The sequence below is a fragment of the Rhinoderma darwinii genome, chromosome 1, assembly GCF_050947455.1.
Source record: "Rhinoderma darwinii isolate aRhiDar2 chromosome 1, aRhiDar2.hap1, whole genome shotgun sequence".
NCBI lineage: Eukaryota > Metazoa > Chordata > Amphibia > Anura > Rhinodermatidae > Rhinoderma > Rhinoderma darwinii.
The window spans coordinates 48067171-48083085 of record NC_134687.1 but is presented as its reverse complement, the minus strand read 5'-3'; the positions used below and the strand labels follow the sequence as shown (position 1 = coordinate 48083085).

Sequence of the window (15915 nt, the reverse complement as noted above, 5' to 3'; positions counted from 1 at the left end):
ACTGCTGCCTCTGCAGCCCCTATAGCTGAGATTATACTCAGTATAATGTATTTGATAGTGGATTGTTCAGCATGTAAATAATATATACTGTATATGTTTTCAGCAGAATAAAGCTATTCTTCAGCAATGTGAATCCTCCAGTACTGGAACTAAAGAAAATGAGAACCTATTCTCTGATTCGAGAAAAAAAGAAAGAAAGAGGTAGACCACTTATTGTAATGGTGTCATTCCAATCGCTTGTCTTAGCAAATCCCTCATGAAATGTATAAGGAAGTTAGTCAACTTTCAATTATACTCAATTAAACAGCTGCTCTAGCTGTTGTGAGAAGTATTGGGTCTTTTTGGGTTTCCAAACTCTTAAAGGGGCATTCTGATAAGAAAAATGTATGTGTATATACAGGTTATATATGTATAGGTTACTCCATAAGTGTAAGTGCTGGTCGCTGAAACTCCACCAATTGGAAGATGGGTGTACAATGTACCTGTTACTCTTCTAAACCCAGGTCAAAATTGGATGTGGGGACAAGCAATTTTGCCACACAGTTTCTGTTGAAGTCTATTAGAAATAACGGAAACCTTTCTCGCACAGCTGTTTCCGTTACTCTCCATAGATAATATGCATGGCAGAATCTCTGGTACTCTTCTGCTCTTTAAAGTACTGATATGGAACACAGGATATGCCATAAATGTCCCTCGTCGCAGTGCCCATACTTCCCCACGAAAGACATTTATGGCATAAAAATTTGATTTGTCATATATGTTTGAATCAGGGCCGGCTCCAGGTTTATATGGGCCTTGGGTGACACAGACGTAGTAGGCCCTTTGCGGGAGAACTCACTGCGGCAGTAAAATGGTAGAAAACTTCACTTTGTACCCCCATATAGACATTGGGCCCTGTTTATGCCCCCATATAGAAGTTAGGCCCCAGTTTGTACCCCCATAAATTTAGTGCCCTCTGTAGATAGTGGCACACAGCCCCCTCCCAGCAAGTGCCACAGAGCCTCCTCTTCCCAGGTACTGCCACACCCCCCTCTCCTGGTTCCTGGTAGTGCCACACAGCCCCCCCTGGTAGTGTCACACAGACCCCCTTCCCTGGTAGTGCCACACAGCCTCCTTCCCTGTAGGTAGCACCTTTGTGGCTCCCTCTAAGAGTGGAATCTCCAGGCAGAGCATTGCCGATGCTCTGGCTGGGGATTCCGATTCAGGTGAAGCCCCTGACGTCACTGTCTATATATGGATAGTGATGTCAGGGGCAACCCCAGTGCCAAAGTCCAGGGCAGAGCGCTACTAGCACTCTGCCTGGAACACTACTCTGCTCCTGACATAACTGTCCATATATGGACAGTGATGTCAGGAGCTTTCCCAGAGATGGAGTCCTAGAGCAGAGCCGCTTCTAGCGCTATACCTGGGACTCCTTCTCTCCTCCTGACATCACTGTCCATATATGGACAGTGCTGTCAGGGCCTTCCCCTGAGATGGAGTCCTGCAGCAGAGCCGCTTCTAGCGCTCTGCTTGAGACTTCTTCTCTCCTCCTGACATCACTGTCCATATATGGACAGTAATGTCAGGGGCAACCCCAGAGCCGAAGTCCTGGGCAGAGCGCTATTATCTACTAGCATTCTGTTTGAGAGTCTGTAGCCTAGTAAATGGTGGAGCGGGGAGATACCTCCCTGCTCTGCCATAGCGTTCAATAGTATCTGCGTCCACTACCGCTGTAGCTGCCATAGTCGCTGCTAGTGGGGCCACTGGGCATGGGGGAGCTGTGACGGCAGGTTGCACGGGCCCACTCATGCCGCGGGCCCCGTGGCAGCCGCTATGGCTGCTATAGCGGTAGTTACGCCTCCTCCTAGACAGGGGCTCCCTCTAGAAGCAGAATCCCTGGCAAGACTCTGGCCGGAGAATCCACTCCTGGAGGAGCCATGACAGCAGAATCAGCATCCGGTGGCCGAGTGGGCCCACCAAGGGTAATGGGCCCCGGCTCTTGACCGGGTTCGCCAGGTGCTGACGGCACTGATTTGAATGGCTGGACTTTCATCTATCTGGAGAACAGTGGTGACTAGTCCAACATTCCCTGTGGAGGAGTGGCACTGCATACACTGCTGCACATCCCTTACTGTGTCCAAGGCTACGACGCACCTTGTTGTATGAAAAATGGTTGATGTATAAAGTACTGTATAAGGAATGGTTACTAGACCTTTTAGTACATAGGTGTGTTATGTGCCAGTGAGATGGTTCACATAATCTCAAAGATAGTAAAAGTATAAGCATATAGGAAGGTATACAAATCAGAAACAACAACTGTAAGGCTGGGCTCACATGACCTATTTTCAGACGTAAACGAGGCGTTTTATGCCTCGATTTACGTCTGAAAATACGGCTCCAATACATCGGCAAACATCTGCCCATTCATTTGAATGAGTTTGCCGACGTACTGTGCCGACGACCTGTCATTTTACGCGTCGCTGTCAAAAGACGACGCGTAAAATGACTGCCTCGTCAAAGAAGTGCAGGACACTTCTTGGGACGTAATTTGAGCCGTTTTTCATTGAATTTAATGAAGAACAGCTCAAAATTACGCCCATAATTGACGCCTCGCAAAACGCGAGTACGAGCAATTACGTCTGAAATGCAGGAGCTGTTTTCTCCTGAAAACAGCTCCGTAATTTCAGACGTAATGGTCGTTATCGTGTGCACATACCCTTAAAGTCGAAAAGGTATATTCTTTGTATAAACATAGTGGTGTACAAAAACATTATGGCAATAGTGTAAAAGTGCAAAAAAGTTTTCACCCCATATTATGAAGTCCTTTGATTCAGATGAGCCGGTGAGACATTGCTTTTTCCGGACTTGAAATCTGAAAAACTTCGGCAGAGTTTCTTATTTATATACGTGCCTATATTTTTATGCTTTGATGTATATTGTACACAAGTTAGTAGACATGTTTTAAAAAAAAATTTGCAAAAAAAAATTACTTGGAGGGATTCGAACATAAAAAATGTTTAATCTGATTTCATTTTAGCTACATTTTTAAAAGGCTTTTGCGAAAAAAAAAAAAGTCTATTTAGTAGTAGTAGTGTTAAGTCTACTAGAGGAAAATAATTATATAGTATACCGAGAGCCACAATGTACATTAAGATTGAGTCTTATCTTTAATGGTAATAATACGTGATGTTTTATAACTTTTCTTCTTTCCAGATGTGAATGTCAAGCCTCATCACAGGAGTCGTCAGAAAATGCATCTGGACAACAGGCAGGTTTTCTTTTTTTTCCCTTCTTTCTTTCACTGCACAATCACACTGTAACAATGGGCGGGAACAATGAGAAGTGCAGGACACTGATTAGTCACTGATTGGTCAGCGTCATACACTCCTCTGTACAACACCCACTTGGTAAAAAATAAAAACACGCCCAGTTGTCTATTAAGAAACTAATTAGCATAAATCTAAACTAGCTCATAACTTGCTCAAAAATGAAAGTTTTTCAAAATAAAAAACACTGTTGTTATCTACATTACAGCGCCGATCACATTATGTAGGAGATAGGGCACTTCTAATCTGGTGACAGAGCCTCTTTAACAATGTAATAATACTATTATTTATAGTTCAGTATCCAAGTCTAGAACTCCACGTTGATACGGCGTCACCTGCCAGTCACAGAGAAATTGCAGATTTTTTGGAATGTCGCAAGGTCCCTTGCAAATTTTTTTCCAAGTCGCAACTCACAGACGCTGTGTTGCCATGGAACCCTACCCCAAAAATGACTTTTTACAGCATGTGTGACTCATGTGTGACTCATAATAAAACACAGATAGTTGAAGAAGTAACTGACAGCCTTAACTGGGGTACTTGAAAAGGTTAAGAATTCCTGCTGTCACCAAGCAATGTGCCATTCTATTAACATTATGACATTAAGACATAATTGCCAATCATATTTAATTTGCAGAGAATTACAAAGGTATTTACATTCCTGGAACATTTTGTGCTCAGAAATGGAACCGTTTTCAGTAACGACTAATAACAAATGGTAATATTATATTTTTGACAAATGTCATAGGTTCACTTGCTTTCATCTACCTGTGTACTGATTTCCTTATATATTCCTTAAAGGCTATGTAAACCTTTGCACCCTTGTTTTTTTTTTAAATAAAACAATGTATCATGGTATTTCAAACGTTCTAATTGTTCTTTATTAAAACATTTTTTACTTTTTGAGATACAGATTCTTTGTATCCTGGATACATAGAACCATTTTCCGTCAGGTTAGCGGGACTGACAACTTTGGTGGCAGCGGCTCACACGGGATCCACCTGTTATTGGTCATATCTAAATTTCTGCAGATCTGACGGATTCGCGTTTGAGCGCAAGATACAGCTTCTATGTATCCAGGATACATAGAAGCTGTTTCTCAAAATAATTATTTTTTTTTTTTTTAAATTAAAACCAATTCAAAAGTTTTTTAAAATTCCATAGTACATTGTTTTATTTTAAAAAACAGTGTGCAAAGGTTTACATTGCCTTTAAGTATAACTTTTCACCACAAGGCAAAAATGAAAACTTAAAAATAATAAAATTAAAATAAAAGGTAACCTATACCACCCAACTTTCAAATATCGCAAAGAGGGAAAACTGATGCGGTAAATTTTTTCCCTGCTAAGCCACTCCTCTAACCATGCCCAATTCCCATCCAAACACGCCCGGTTTAGCCCACACAGTATCATGCTCCAATAGTGCCTCCACACAGTATAATGCCCCCATAGAACCCCACACACAGTATAATGCCCCTATAGCTGTCTCCACACAGTATAATGCCTCCATAGGCAGTTTACCGCCCACATAGATGCACCCATACAGTATAACGCCAACACAGATGCCCAGACACAGTATAATGCCCACACAAATTCCCCATACAGTATAATACCCTATAGCTTCCCCCATACAGCATAATGACCCTATAGCTGCCCCCATACAGTATAATGCCCCAATAGTTGCCCCCATACAGTATAATGCCCCCTTAGCTGCCGCCATACAGTTTAATGCCCACCCAGATGTTCCACATATTTTATAATGCCCACACAAATTCCCCCATACAGCATAATGCCCCCATAGCTGCCCCATACTGTATAATGCCCCATAGCTGCCTCCATACTGCATAATGCCCCATAGCTGCCCCCACACAGTATAATGCCCCCCACAGCTGCCCCATACAATATAATGCCCCGATAGCTGCACAATACAGTTTAATACCCCCTTAGCTGCCACCATAATGTATAGTGCCCCATAGCTGGCCCCATACAATATAATGTCCCCTTAGCGCCACCATAAAGATAATGCCCCATAGCTGCCCCCATACAGCATAATGCCCCCATACAATATAATGCCCCCATAGCAGCCCCCATATAGTATAATGCTCTATAGCTGCCCTCATACAGTATAATGCCCTTTTAGCGGCCCCTATATTGTATAATGCAGCCTTAGATGCCCCATACAGTATTCTTGCCCCCTTAGCTGCCCCATACAGCATAATGCCCTCATAGCTGCCCGTGTACCGTGTAATGCCCCCGTAGCTGCCTGCATACCATATAATGCCCACACAAATGCCCCCATACAGTATAATTCCAACACAAATTCCCCATACAGTATAATGCCCCCATACAGTATAATGTCCCCGTAGCCGCCACCATAAAGATGATTCCCGATAGCTGCCCCATACATTATAATGCCCCCATACAGTATAATGCCCCCATAGCTTCCCACATACAGTATAATGCGCCAATACCTGCCCCCATACAGTATAATGCCCACTTAGCTGCCCCTTACAGTAAAATGCCCCCTTACCTGCCTCCATGATATAATGCCCCCTTAGCTGCCTGCTTACAGTATAATGCCCTCTTAGTTGCCACCATACCGTAAAATGTCCCCATAGTGCCTAATAAAAAAAAAGTTAAAAAATACTTACCTAGCCCCGTTCCCTCTGCTTCTCTGCTCTGCATCGAGCCACTCATAGTACAGACAGGCGCAATGAAGTCACTTTATCATGCCTATCTGTGCCGAAAGGGGCTCACGGGCGTTTCACACAGTGAATGCTGGAGCAGGGAGCTGACAGTTCCTTGCTTCAGCATTGACTTCAACTATATCTGCGTCCTGAGGACACAGGTACAGTTGACACCAGGACATACCACCGGCCGCCTGGGACAGCGGGACACCGCCCGGAATCCGGGACTGTCCCGCGGAATACTGGACGGCTGGGAGGTATGGGTAACCCTAACCCTAGACAGCATTACCCGTAAAAAGAGTGTATCTGGATAAATAAAACAATCTGAATATGGATATTCTCAGTATGTTGTGGCCCTCATAGGCTTTCTATATAAGTACAGAATATTTAGCTAGGGTCATTATTTTCATTTTTTTTATCTGCACAAATGATCCAACCTCTTAGGACAAAATATTTTGCATCTTCTAAACATTCTAAAAATTCTATGGGTTCCTGTATAATTTTACTCGTAAATAGATCTACTAATTTGTGGTTTTTTTTTCTTTTAAATCTAAAATAAAACTATAAAGACAAATGCCAATGTAAAGCTAGCCTCAATCATATTTTTGCTCACAATTCTTTGTACATCTAACTGAACTCATACATAATATTGAATGGTTAAAATATTTAGTTATTCACGGCAAAAAAAATAAAAATGGGCACAGAAAAAAAAATACTAATTAAAAATATGCAATACCACTGAGAAAGACTAGATGTCATACATGAGCTTCCACACAAATAATAATTTGTACATTACGGAAGTTTTCTTTATGCATAGTGCCACTGCCATTGTATGACATTGTGTATTTGCAGTAAACATCATATTAAATGGGTGTGATATTCAAAGAAGAAGCAAATATATATTTTTTTCATTGGTGCTCATCCCTCAAACATACAGTATGTCTAGCACATATGTTTTGTGGCACACTTCAAACAGGCATGCCGAACGTATACTCCAAGTACAGTGTGAACCGAGCCTTTGGTGGTATTCTTGATGTAACACAAGGAAGCAAAAAGCTGTGAATATTAAAAGGGTTTTTAATTGCTAGGAATATTGCATATATTCAATACTCTGATATTTAATTATAAGAACATAAAGATCATCAATTTGCATGAGTTGGATAAGTGCCCCTCTAATCTGGCCAAAATATTATGAGCAAATTTCGTCACATTACCAATGGCCAATTGCTGATGTGACGTCACTATTGATGAAACAACACAGTGGCAGGCAGTGTTCAGCAGCTGCGGTCATGTGACATAATAGTATGAACACCATGTGATCACGCATGATTGACAACAAGGCGTGGCGGGGAAACTGATTGACTGAGGAAATCGGTGGGGTGGGAAAAAATTGGGTGAGTATGTGATAAAGTTTATTGTTTTTGAATATTTAGTCAAATAAATATTTACAGTTTGCAAATTAATATTGTGCAATTTTGTCTTATAATATTCTAGTGTGAAAAAGTTAGATGTGATGTAACAGTTTTTAAAGTTTTTTATTTACATCTCTAGGAAGAAAATTCACAGAATCAGTTCAAAAAGTTAAGTAATAAATTGGAAAAGTTTGAAAAGGAGATGTCCAGACTGGAACAGGAGAATGCAGTCTTAAGGGGTTCAGTAGAACTTCTCAGCAAGGAGGTTACCATATCCCAACAAGAGGCATTACAGCTGAATGAAGAGCAAACCAGGTGCAGTAAAAACGGCTGTGACATCGGTCAAACTAAATATATATATCTTAAAGAGAAACTCCAGCAGACACGTGAAATAATTCCCACCATTCTCCATGCCACCTCTAACTGGCTTTTTCTAAGAGAATAACCCAGCCTGTGTCCACCACCTTGGTTGTGAAAATTACTTTCTGCAGCCTGTAGCTCAGATAACTACATATCTCACGATGCCTTGCCCAGGCAACACATAGGGATGACCAATCAGATCACATCTAGCAATCCCTGTAGTTATATAGATCATTACAAATTGTGAGCAGCATGCTAGAGAGTCACAGATACAAGTCTAAGGGAGGATTTACACGAGCGTCACACAGACCTATGTTAGCCTATGGGGCCGTGCAGTCTGTGATTTTCACGCAGCGTGTGTCCGCTGCGTGAAACGCACGACATGTCCTATATTTCTGGGCTGTTCGCATATTACGCACCCATTGACGTCAATGGGTGCGTGAAAATCATGCACACCACACGGAAGCACTTCCGTGGGACGCGTGTGATTTGCGCAACAGCAGTAAAAAGTATGATTGACAACAGAAAAGCACCATGTGCTTTTCTGTTTACAAAAATACAAAAAGAGTGTCATAATGATGTGCGAAAATCACGCAGCCGCGCATCATATGGTGATGACACACGGAGCTGTCTAGTGCCTTTTGCGCGCGCAAAATGCCGCGTTTTTTGCGCGCGCAAAACGCACACGCTCGTGTAAATCCTCCCTAAGGCAAAGGAAAATACACAGGAGTGGCAACACACCGTGCACTGTGCAGCAGCAAACATGTCACAGGCAGTGTGCGTACTCCAGACTACTGCAAGGAGGGACAGAGATGATTTCTTGGCAAAAGTCGTATTTCATCTGCAGGAAACCGGAAGGTTGGAGGAGATTCAGTGACATCAGCAGAGTACACCGGGTGAAGTAGATTTGTAGTAGATCGGACAGACACTTTATTAAGCAGCATTTTCTTTTAGTTAATCACTTTATTTAACAGAATCAAAGAGAAATTACTTCTCAAGGTATCACACCTCCAACACTCTGTTAACATAAGTGATTATGGGTATTTGGAGCGGAGTGTGTTAATATAGAAAAATAGACGTGTATTTGTATTTTATCTTTTTTGACTGATATTGAAATAAAGAAGATTTAAAGGGACACTCCGGCCAAAACTAAACTTTCCCATGTGTACCATTATAATAATCCATGTGTCAGTCTCTCACCTGTTATTTTCTTGCTGCTTCTATCTCTATATATCAGACTGGGATGGTTGCTTAGCAGCATTGTGAATCCGGCTCGGTGACGCGCTTCACAGGCTTCAGCAGTTCCTGGACCACACTAGTTTTGCACAGGAGGGACAGAAACTTCTATTATCAGCTACCACATACTTAGACAGGTTCCTGTCACACAGGTATAATGTAGAAGAATATAGTGCAGCCTCCCTGTCTGTATACTTATGGTTTCTCAGCTTATTTAGAGAATATAGAGAGAATGATAATCACAGTGTCCCCCCAGCATGCAGAAATGGTATGGTCTTTAGCTGGTCATGTGATGCTGTGCTGAAGCATCATGGGATTGATAGCAAAGCAAAAAGGAAGAGAAAGCTGGGGAAATCTAAGAATCAAGATGGAGACTTTTGTAGAGCACAGACAAGGCAGCAGTTCAGTAAGTAAGTACAGTATACATAAAAGAAGAGTAGAGTGTTATATACAGTCAGGTGGGGGGTGCATGGATGGAAAGTTGTGTCACCACTGGAAGTCTTCTTTAACGTAAGTGATTATGACATGTCTATCAACCATGCACTCCTATCAACCAGAGCAGCAGACATGTTTCCAAGAGCTGCTCTCACTCCGGTGGAATCGGCACAACCATATTTTACAATCGCCCATTTATTTGAAGGGGCACCATGTAATACTAGATTTTACCTGAAGTGGAAATGTGCAGATGCCACTAATAATAACAACTGAATGGCAGTGCTACATTGACAAAAAGCGATTGTCCACACTACATGGCCCCTATAAAATAATTGGGCTGTTTAAGCAAATTCCCATACATTGAGCAAAAGTCTTGCTCCAAGGTGGACTTTAAATAAGACATTTTTACATTTAGAAGCTAGAACAGAGTATAATTTCTCAGAAGTGTGAGACCAGCCATTAGCAGGTCTCACACACTTCCCCAGCAAAAAGAGAAGGCGCAAATACTACACTTGACAATTCTCATGTCCACTAGTTCTCAAGTAGGATTTAAAACATGACTGTCCAGAAGTCTCCAGTTGCTCTGCCCTCATGGCAATATTTCCTCTCTTGTGTCCTGCCAGTTCAGTTTTGTCATAGGAGCATTAAAAGGATCCAACTCACCATCCACAACAATGTTCACATCCAAAGTGCCAATATTCATGCTATTTATCATATGAGCTTGGATATATATGGTGATTTGGATCCAATGCCCCTATGACAAAGGTAAACTGTCAACAAGATGAGTTGTCATGGGAAAGCAAGACTTGAGCATATGAAGAACTTGGGTCTTTTTCTTTGATAATTGATATCTTCACCCTGGAATGAAAAAAGTATTTCAGATCGGTGCTGTAAAGGGACTAACGTAGTAAGTAATGCCTCTGCTAGTTGTCCCGTAGCTTATGTCTGAGGGGATGATGGTTATGGGGGCAGTGGCATAAAAAGGCAGCCAATTATATTATTATTTCCTCTTTATAAGTCATTTTCCTGTATTTTTTTTTTTCAATATTTTGTTATATGCAAAGACATCAGGAAGAACTGAAACAGAAGCAAAAAATGGAACTGGAGATTCTGAGACAAACCCACCAAAAGGAAATCCAAGCCATGGTGTCCAAGTTCAGCAATGCCCAGTCTTTTCTTCAGACGAAGATTGTTGCATTAGAAGCCGAGTGAGCTCAATCGCATCTATGATTTCTCTTTGGTTGATGTTATTTTAATAGCAGAATACGCTCATGTTACATTTAGGCCGGATTCACACGAGCTTGTGCGTTTTGCGCATGCAAAAAACGCGGCGTTTTGCGTGCGCAAAGGGCACTTAGCAGCTCCGTGAGTCATCACATAGGATGCGCGGCTGCGTGCTTTTCGCACAGCCGCATCATTATGACACTCCGTTCGGATGTTTGTAAACAGAAAAGCACGTGGTGCTTTTCTGTTTTCATTCATCCTTTTCACTGCTGTTGCGCGAATCACGCGCGTCCCACGGAAGTGCTTCCGTGTGGTGCGCGTGATTTTCACGCACCCATTGACTTCAATGGGTGCGTGATGCGCAAAATACGCAGAAAGAACGGACATGTCGTGACTTTTTCGCAGCGGACTCACCCTGCGTAAAAATCACGCACCTGTCTGCACGGCCCCATAGACTAATATAGGTCCGTGCGACGCGCATAGGTCCGTTGCATGGACGTATATCTCGTTCGTCTGAATAAGCCCTTATACAAACATCTGAAGTGTCTAACTAATGTGTTTTTTTTGCCTAAAAATCTGATTACATATGTGCTGTTGATCAGGACTATGAGAATTTATCTTTTTTTGCAATCAGGGTCACCATTTGGGCAGTACAGCTGACTCTTCTGCCAGCTGTCTGGGCTAAGCATTAAATAAATGGGGCCCTCTGCTGGACATAATCTGATGTGGCTTGTTAGACCCTTGACTGGAGAAATAAACAAGCTTCATAACCTGGCCATTCCTGAACATGAAACCCTCTCATTTTATATAATTGAAACTCTACAGTCCGTATTTCCCCTATATGCCCAACACCCATGACATTGCAAAGTAATGCCAAGGTAAGGGTATGTTCACACGTAGTCAACCAAACCGTCTGAAAAACCAGAGCTGTTTTCAAGGGAAAACAGACCCTGCTTTTCAGACGTTTTTTTACCAACTCGCATTTTTCGCGGCGCTTCTCGCGCCGTTTTCGCGGCGTTTTTTACGTCCGTTTTTGGAGCTGTTTTCATTGGAGTCTATGAGAAAACAGCACCAAAAACGTCTGAAAGAAGTGTCCTGCACTTCTTTTGACGAGGCTGTATTTTTACGAGTCGTCGTTTGACAGCTGTCAAACGACGACGCGTAAATAACAGGTCGTCTGCACAGTACGTCGGCAAACCCATTCAAATGAATGGGCAGATGTTTGCCGACGTATTGGAGCCGTATTTTCAGACGTAAAACGAGGCATAATACGCCTCGTATACGTCTGAAATTTGGCCGTGTGAACATACCCTCAGAGTTAACACAATAGTTGGGAGATTTTAAAGCCCCTCTCATTTTTAGCATATATGCGCTGTGCTGGTCTAGAGAAGAAGAGGAATAAGATATACTTGCACAAAGCACTGGTAACCAGCACTTTGTGTATATATATATATATATATATATATATATATATATATATATATATATATATAGTGTAATTTAACATATGTAATATAATATAAAGTCCATGCTTATTCTAAGGCTTATGAGACAACTTCCTCTCCCTGCTATCCTCAATGAGGCTTATAGTTCTACCCTTATGACCGTTATGTTCACCCCTTTTCTCCAAAGGACTCAAACGCTCCCCTACTCCCAAAGATCCTCCTACTGGGCCCTCTGGACTTTAAAACTGGGTGCTCCTGTGAACAGATAAGGTGATGTCATATTCAGTCACCCTTGTTTATGACCGTAATGGTGACCTTGCTTGCAATATAGAATAGAGTTAAAGTCTCCCTTTAATGGGGGATCACTAGGGAGATACTGTATGTTTCCTTTTGCTCTAAATTAAAGGCAGTACATAAAGTAGACACGGATAGTCCATCTAAGGCTATGTTCACATGTGCGTCAGGGCTCCGTTCCGACGTTCCGTCTGAGCTTTTCATCAGAATGGAGCCCTGACTGACACAAACGGAAACCAAACCTATGGTTTCCGTTTGTGTCAGTCAGTGCTCCATTCCGATGGAAAGCTCCGTCGGAACAGAGCCCTGACGCAGATGTGAACGAAGCCTTATTAAATAATATTCAACTGTATCATTGGGAAAAGTACTAACATATGAGAAAACTTTAATATTATAATGACAGATGTACTTTAAGGGGGGATTCACACGAGCGTGTATTCGGTCCGTGCGGGCCGCGTGGTTTTCACGCGGCACGCATGGACCAATACAAGTCTATGGGGCAGTACAGACAGTCCGTGCTTTTTGCGCAGCGTTTGTCTGCTGCGCAAAAAGTGCGACAGGTTCAATAACTCTGCGTATTTCGCGCATCACGCACCCATTGAAGTCAATGGGTGCGTGAAAACCACGCAGGTTGCACGGAAGCACTTCCCTGCGAACCGACTGAAGCAGCGCACCAGCTGTCAAAAGGATGAATGTAAACAGAAAAGCACCACATGCTTTTCTGTTTCCGAACATCCAAACGGAGTGTCTTTGCGATGAGCGAAGCCGGACAAGCGAACCGAACTTCACCGGGTTCGGCCGAACTAGTTTTGTCCGAACCCGGCAAAAAAATTATCGGTACGCTACGTCAGGAGATAGTCACTGTCCATGGTGCTGAAAGAGTTAAACTGTTTCAGCACCATGGACAGTGACTTCCGATCCCAATATACATGAACCTGTAGGAAAAAAAACGAAGTTCTGACTTACCGATAACTCCCGGCGTCTTCCTCCAGTCTGACCTCCCGGGATGACAATTCAGTCCAAGTGACAGCTCCAGCCAATCACAGGCCAAGCACAGGCTGCAGCGGTCACATGGACTGGCGCGTCATCCAGGGAGGTGGGGCCCGATGTCGAGAGGCGCGTCACCAAGGACGCGTCACCAAGGACGCGTCACCAAGGCAACGGCCGGGAAGTTCTCGGTAAGTACGAACTTTTTCTTTTTTTTCAACAGGTTTTTCGATATTGTGTTCGGCATTCACTGTCGAGGATGCTGAAAGAGCTAGCTCTTTCAGCACCTTGGACAGTGACGGGCGTCGACTAGCCTCATCTCTATGATGGCGGCTGCGCGAAAATCACGAAGCCGCGCATCAGACACGGATGACACACGCAGCTGTCAAATGGTTTTTGCGCGCGCAAAACGCAGCGTTGTTTGCGCGCGCAAAACGCAGCGTTGTTTGCGTGCGCAAAAACGCAACGTTCGTGTGTATCTGCCCTAATACAGTTTATTAGATTACATGTAATTCTTTTATTGTGCATGTCGATACAGTTTAATACGATTGTAGTCACATTAAAATTGAGACTCTGATTACAAGCTGATTCCATTTTTATAAAACACAGGCTTAAAGATATAGAAGATAAGGGAAAGAAACTGCCCCGTCCAGAGGATTTGCATCTCATAAACTGCTTGCAGGATAAACTGACTGATAAAGATCAGATCATTAAACATTTACTGGTAAGCCGACTTTTATTCCAAAACTTCAGTTATGTATTAGAATATCTTACACTGCAGATTATCATAAAGTCAGAGCCCCATGGTAGTTTTGTTTCTACAGGATCAACTGGGACTTATTTTGGATACTCATATAAGGGAGCTCTAGATGTGTTCTTCCAAAATCTTATATTTTTTATATATATATATATATATATATATATATATATATATATATATATATATATAGCTTTCGAACATTATTCTCTGAGCCTCCCATCTTGTTTATGCATTCAAGAGTCCTTCAGATTTTGTAATAAATATACAGTATATATTTTATATTTTGCCAAGCACAACATTAACAGTGTGTTCAGTCCAGTTTTGCACTTTCCCTGCACACAGGGCGGATCCGCTGCATAAAAGTACACAGCGTATTCGTCCTGGAAGCTGCACGGAATTCTGCCGGAAAGAATGCACCGAATTGTGGTGCAGTTTTTCGGGCAGAATGTCTGCTGTGGAAATACTGCTAGAAAAAAAAAATCATACTTACCCTGTTCTACGTTGTCATAGCAACGCAGCCCGACCTCCTGGGATGACGCTGAAGTCCATGTGACTGATGCAGCCTGTGATTGGCTGCAGCAGTCACATGAGATGAAACTCCATCCCAGCGGACCAGGCTGGACTCAGAACAGAGGATAGCGTTGCTATGGCAGCAGATGGGCTGTAAGCATGAACCTTTTTATTATTTTTAACCCCTTAAGGACCAGGCCTATTTGCCCTTAATGACCAAGCATTCTTTTTGTTTTTTCCTCCCCGTCTTCCAAGAGTCATAACTTTTTTATTTTTATGTCGACATAGTCATATGAGTGATTGTTTTTTGCAGGATGAGTTGTATTTTTCAATTGCAGCTTTTTTGGGTGTAAGAATTATATTGATTAACCTTTATAAAAAAAATTTGAGAAGGAATTGAAAAAAATCCCAGCTATTCCAGCATTGTTTTTCGCGCTTCAAATTGACACCGTTCACTTTGCTGTGTAAATAACATGTTGCCTTTATTCTATGGGTCGGTATGATTCCGACAATACCACATATGTAGAAGTTTTTTATATTTGACTACTTTTGCACGATGAAAACACTTTTAAACAAAAATTATTTGTATTTGCATTGCTGCTTCCAAGAGCCGTAACTTTTTTATTTTTCCGACGATGTAGCCGTATGTAGGCTTGTTTTTTTTTGCAGGGGCAAGATGTAATTTTCATTTGTACATGGGACTTATTAATTAACTTTTATTTTTTGGTGGGGGAATGGAAAAATAAAGCATTTTCGCCGTTGTTTTTGTGTGGTTTTTTTTTGTGCGGCGTTCATCCGGCGGTTTAATTAATGTGTTAACTTTTATTTTAGTTCCACTAGAGGACTTTACAATGCGATCTTCTGATTACAGATATAATGCTTTGGTATGAGTACTTTTGGTATCACAGGCAATCTAGTAGGACATGCGTCTGGCATGGCCTAATAGGCATATAGCCAGGGCAGGGCTGCTATGGTAACCTGTTGGCGGGCCAGAGATCGTGTTCGCGGGCTGCTGATCGGTAACAGAGGGAGCCCCTCCCTCTGTCAAACCACTTAAATGCCGCGGTCACTATTGACCACGGCATTTAAGAGTTAAACGGCCGGGATTGGAGGTTTCTCCAATCCTACCCGTTACAGTGGGAGCCCAGCTGTCAGTCACAGTCGGGCTCTCGTGGTGATCGTGCAGGCATAGCTTCTGTGCCTGCACGATCACAGTCACTTACATACATGGCGGAGTGCGCGCGTTGTTGCCTTTCCATGC

The 15915-nt window shown here is 42.5% G+C and overlaps 1 protein-coding gene across 3 annotated transcripts in view; it reads left to right on the top strand.

The window, feature by feature from the left end:
* FAM184B (family with sequence similarity 184 member B) overlaps positions 1-15915 on the top strand; it is a 109144-nt gene that overhangs the window by 75946 nt on the left and 17283 nt on the right. For 2 of the 3 annotated variants that reach the window (XM_075858455.1, XM_075858447.1), the window contains exons 7-11: positions 104-201; positions 3196-3254; positions 7547-7718; positions 10499-10642; positions 13994-14108. In XM_075858455.1, the coding sequence (XP_075714570.1) occupies positions 104-201; positions 3196-3254; positions 7547-7718; positions 10499-10642; positions 13994-14108 (588 nt within the window). The remainder of the gene's footprint in view (positions 1-103; positions 202-3195; positions 3255-7546; positions 7719-10498; positions 10643-13993; positions 14109-15915) is intronic. The other variant, XM_075858464.1, reaches the window with a different exon arrangement.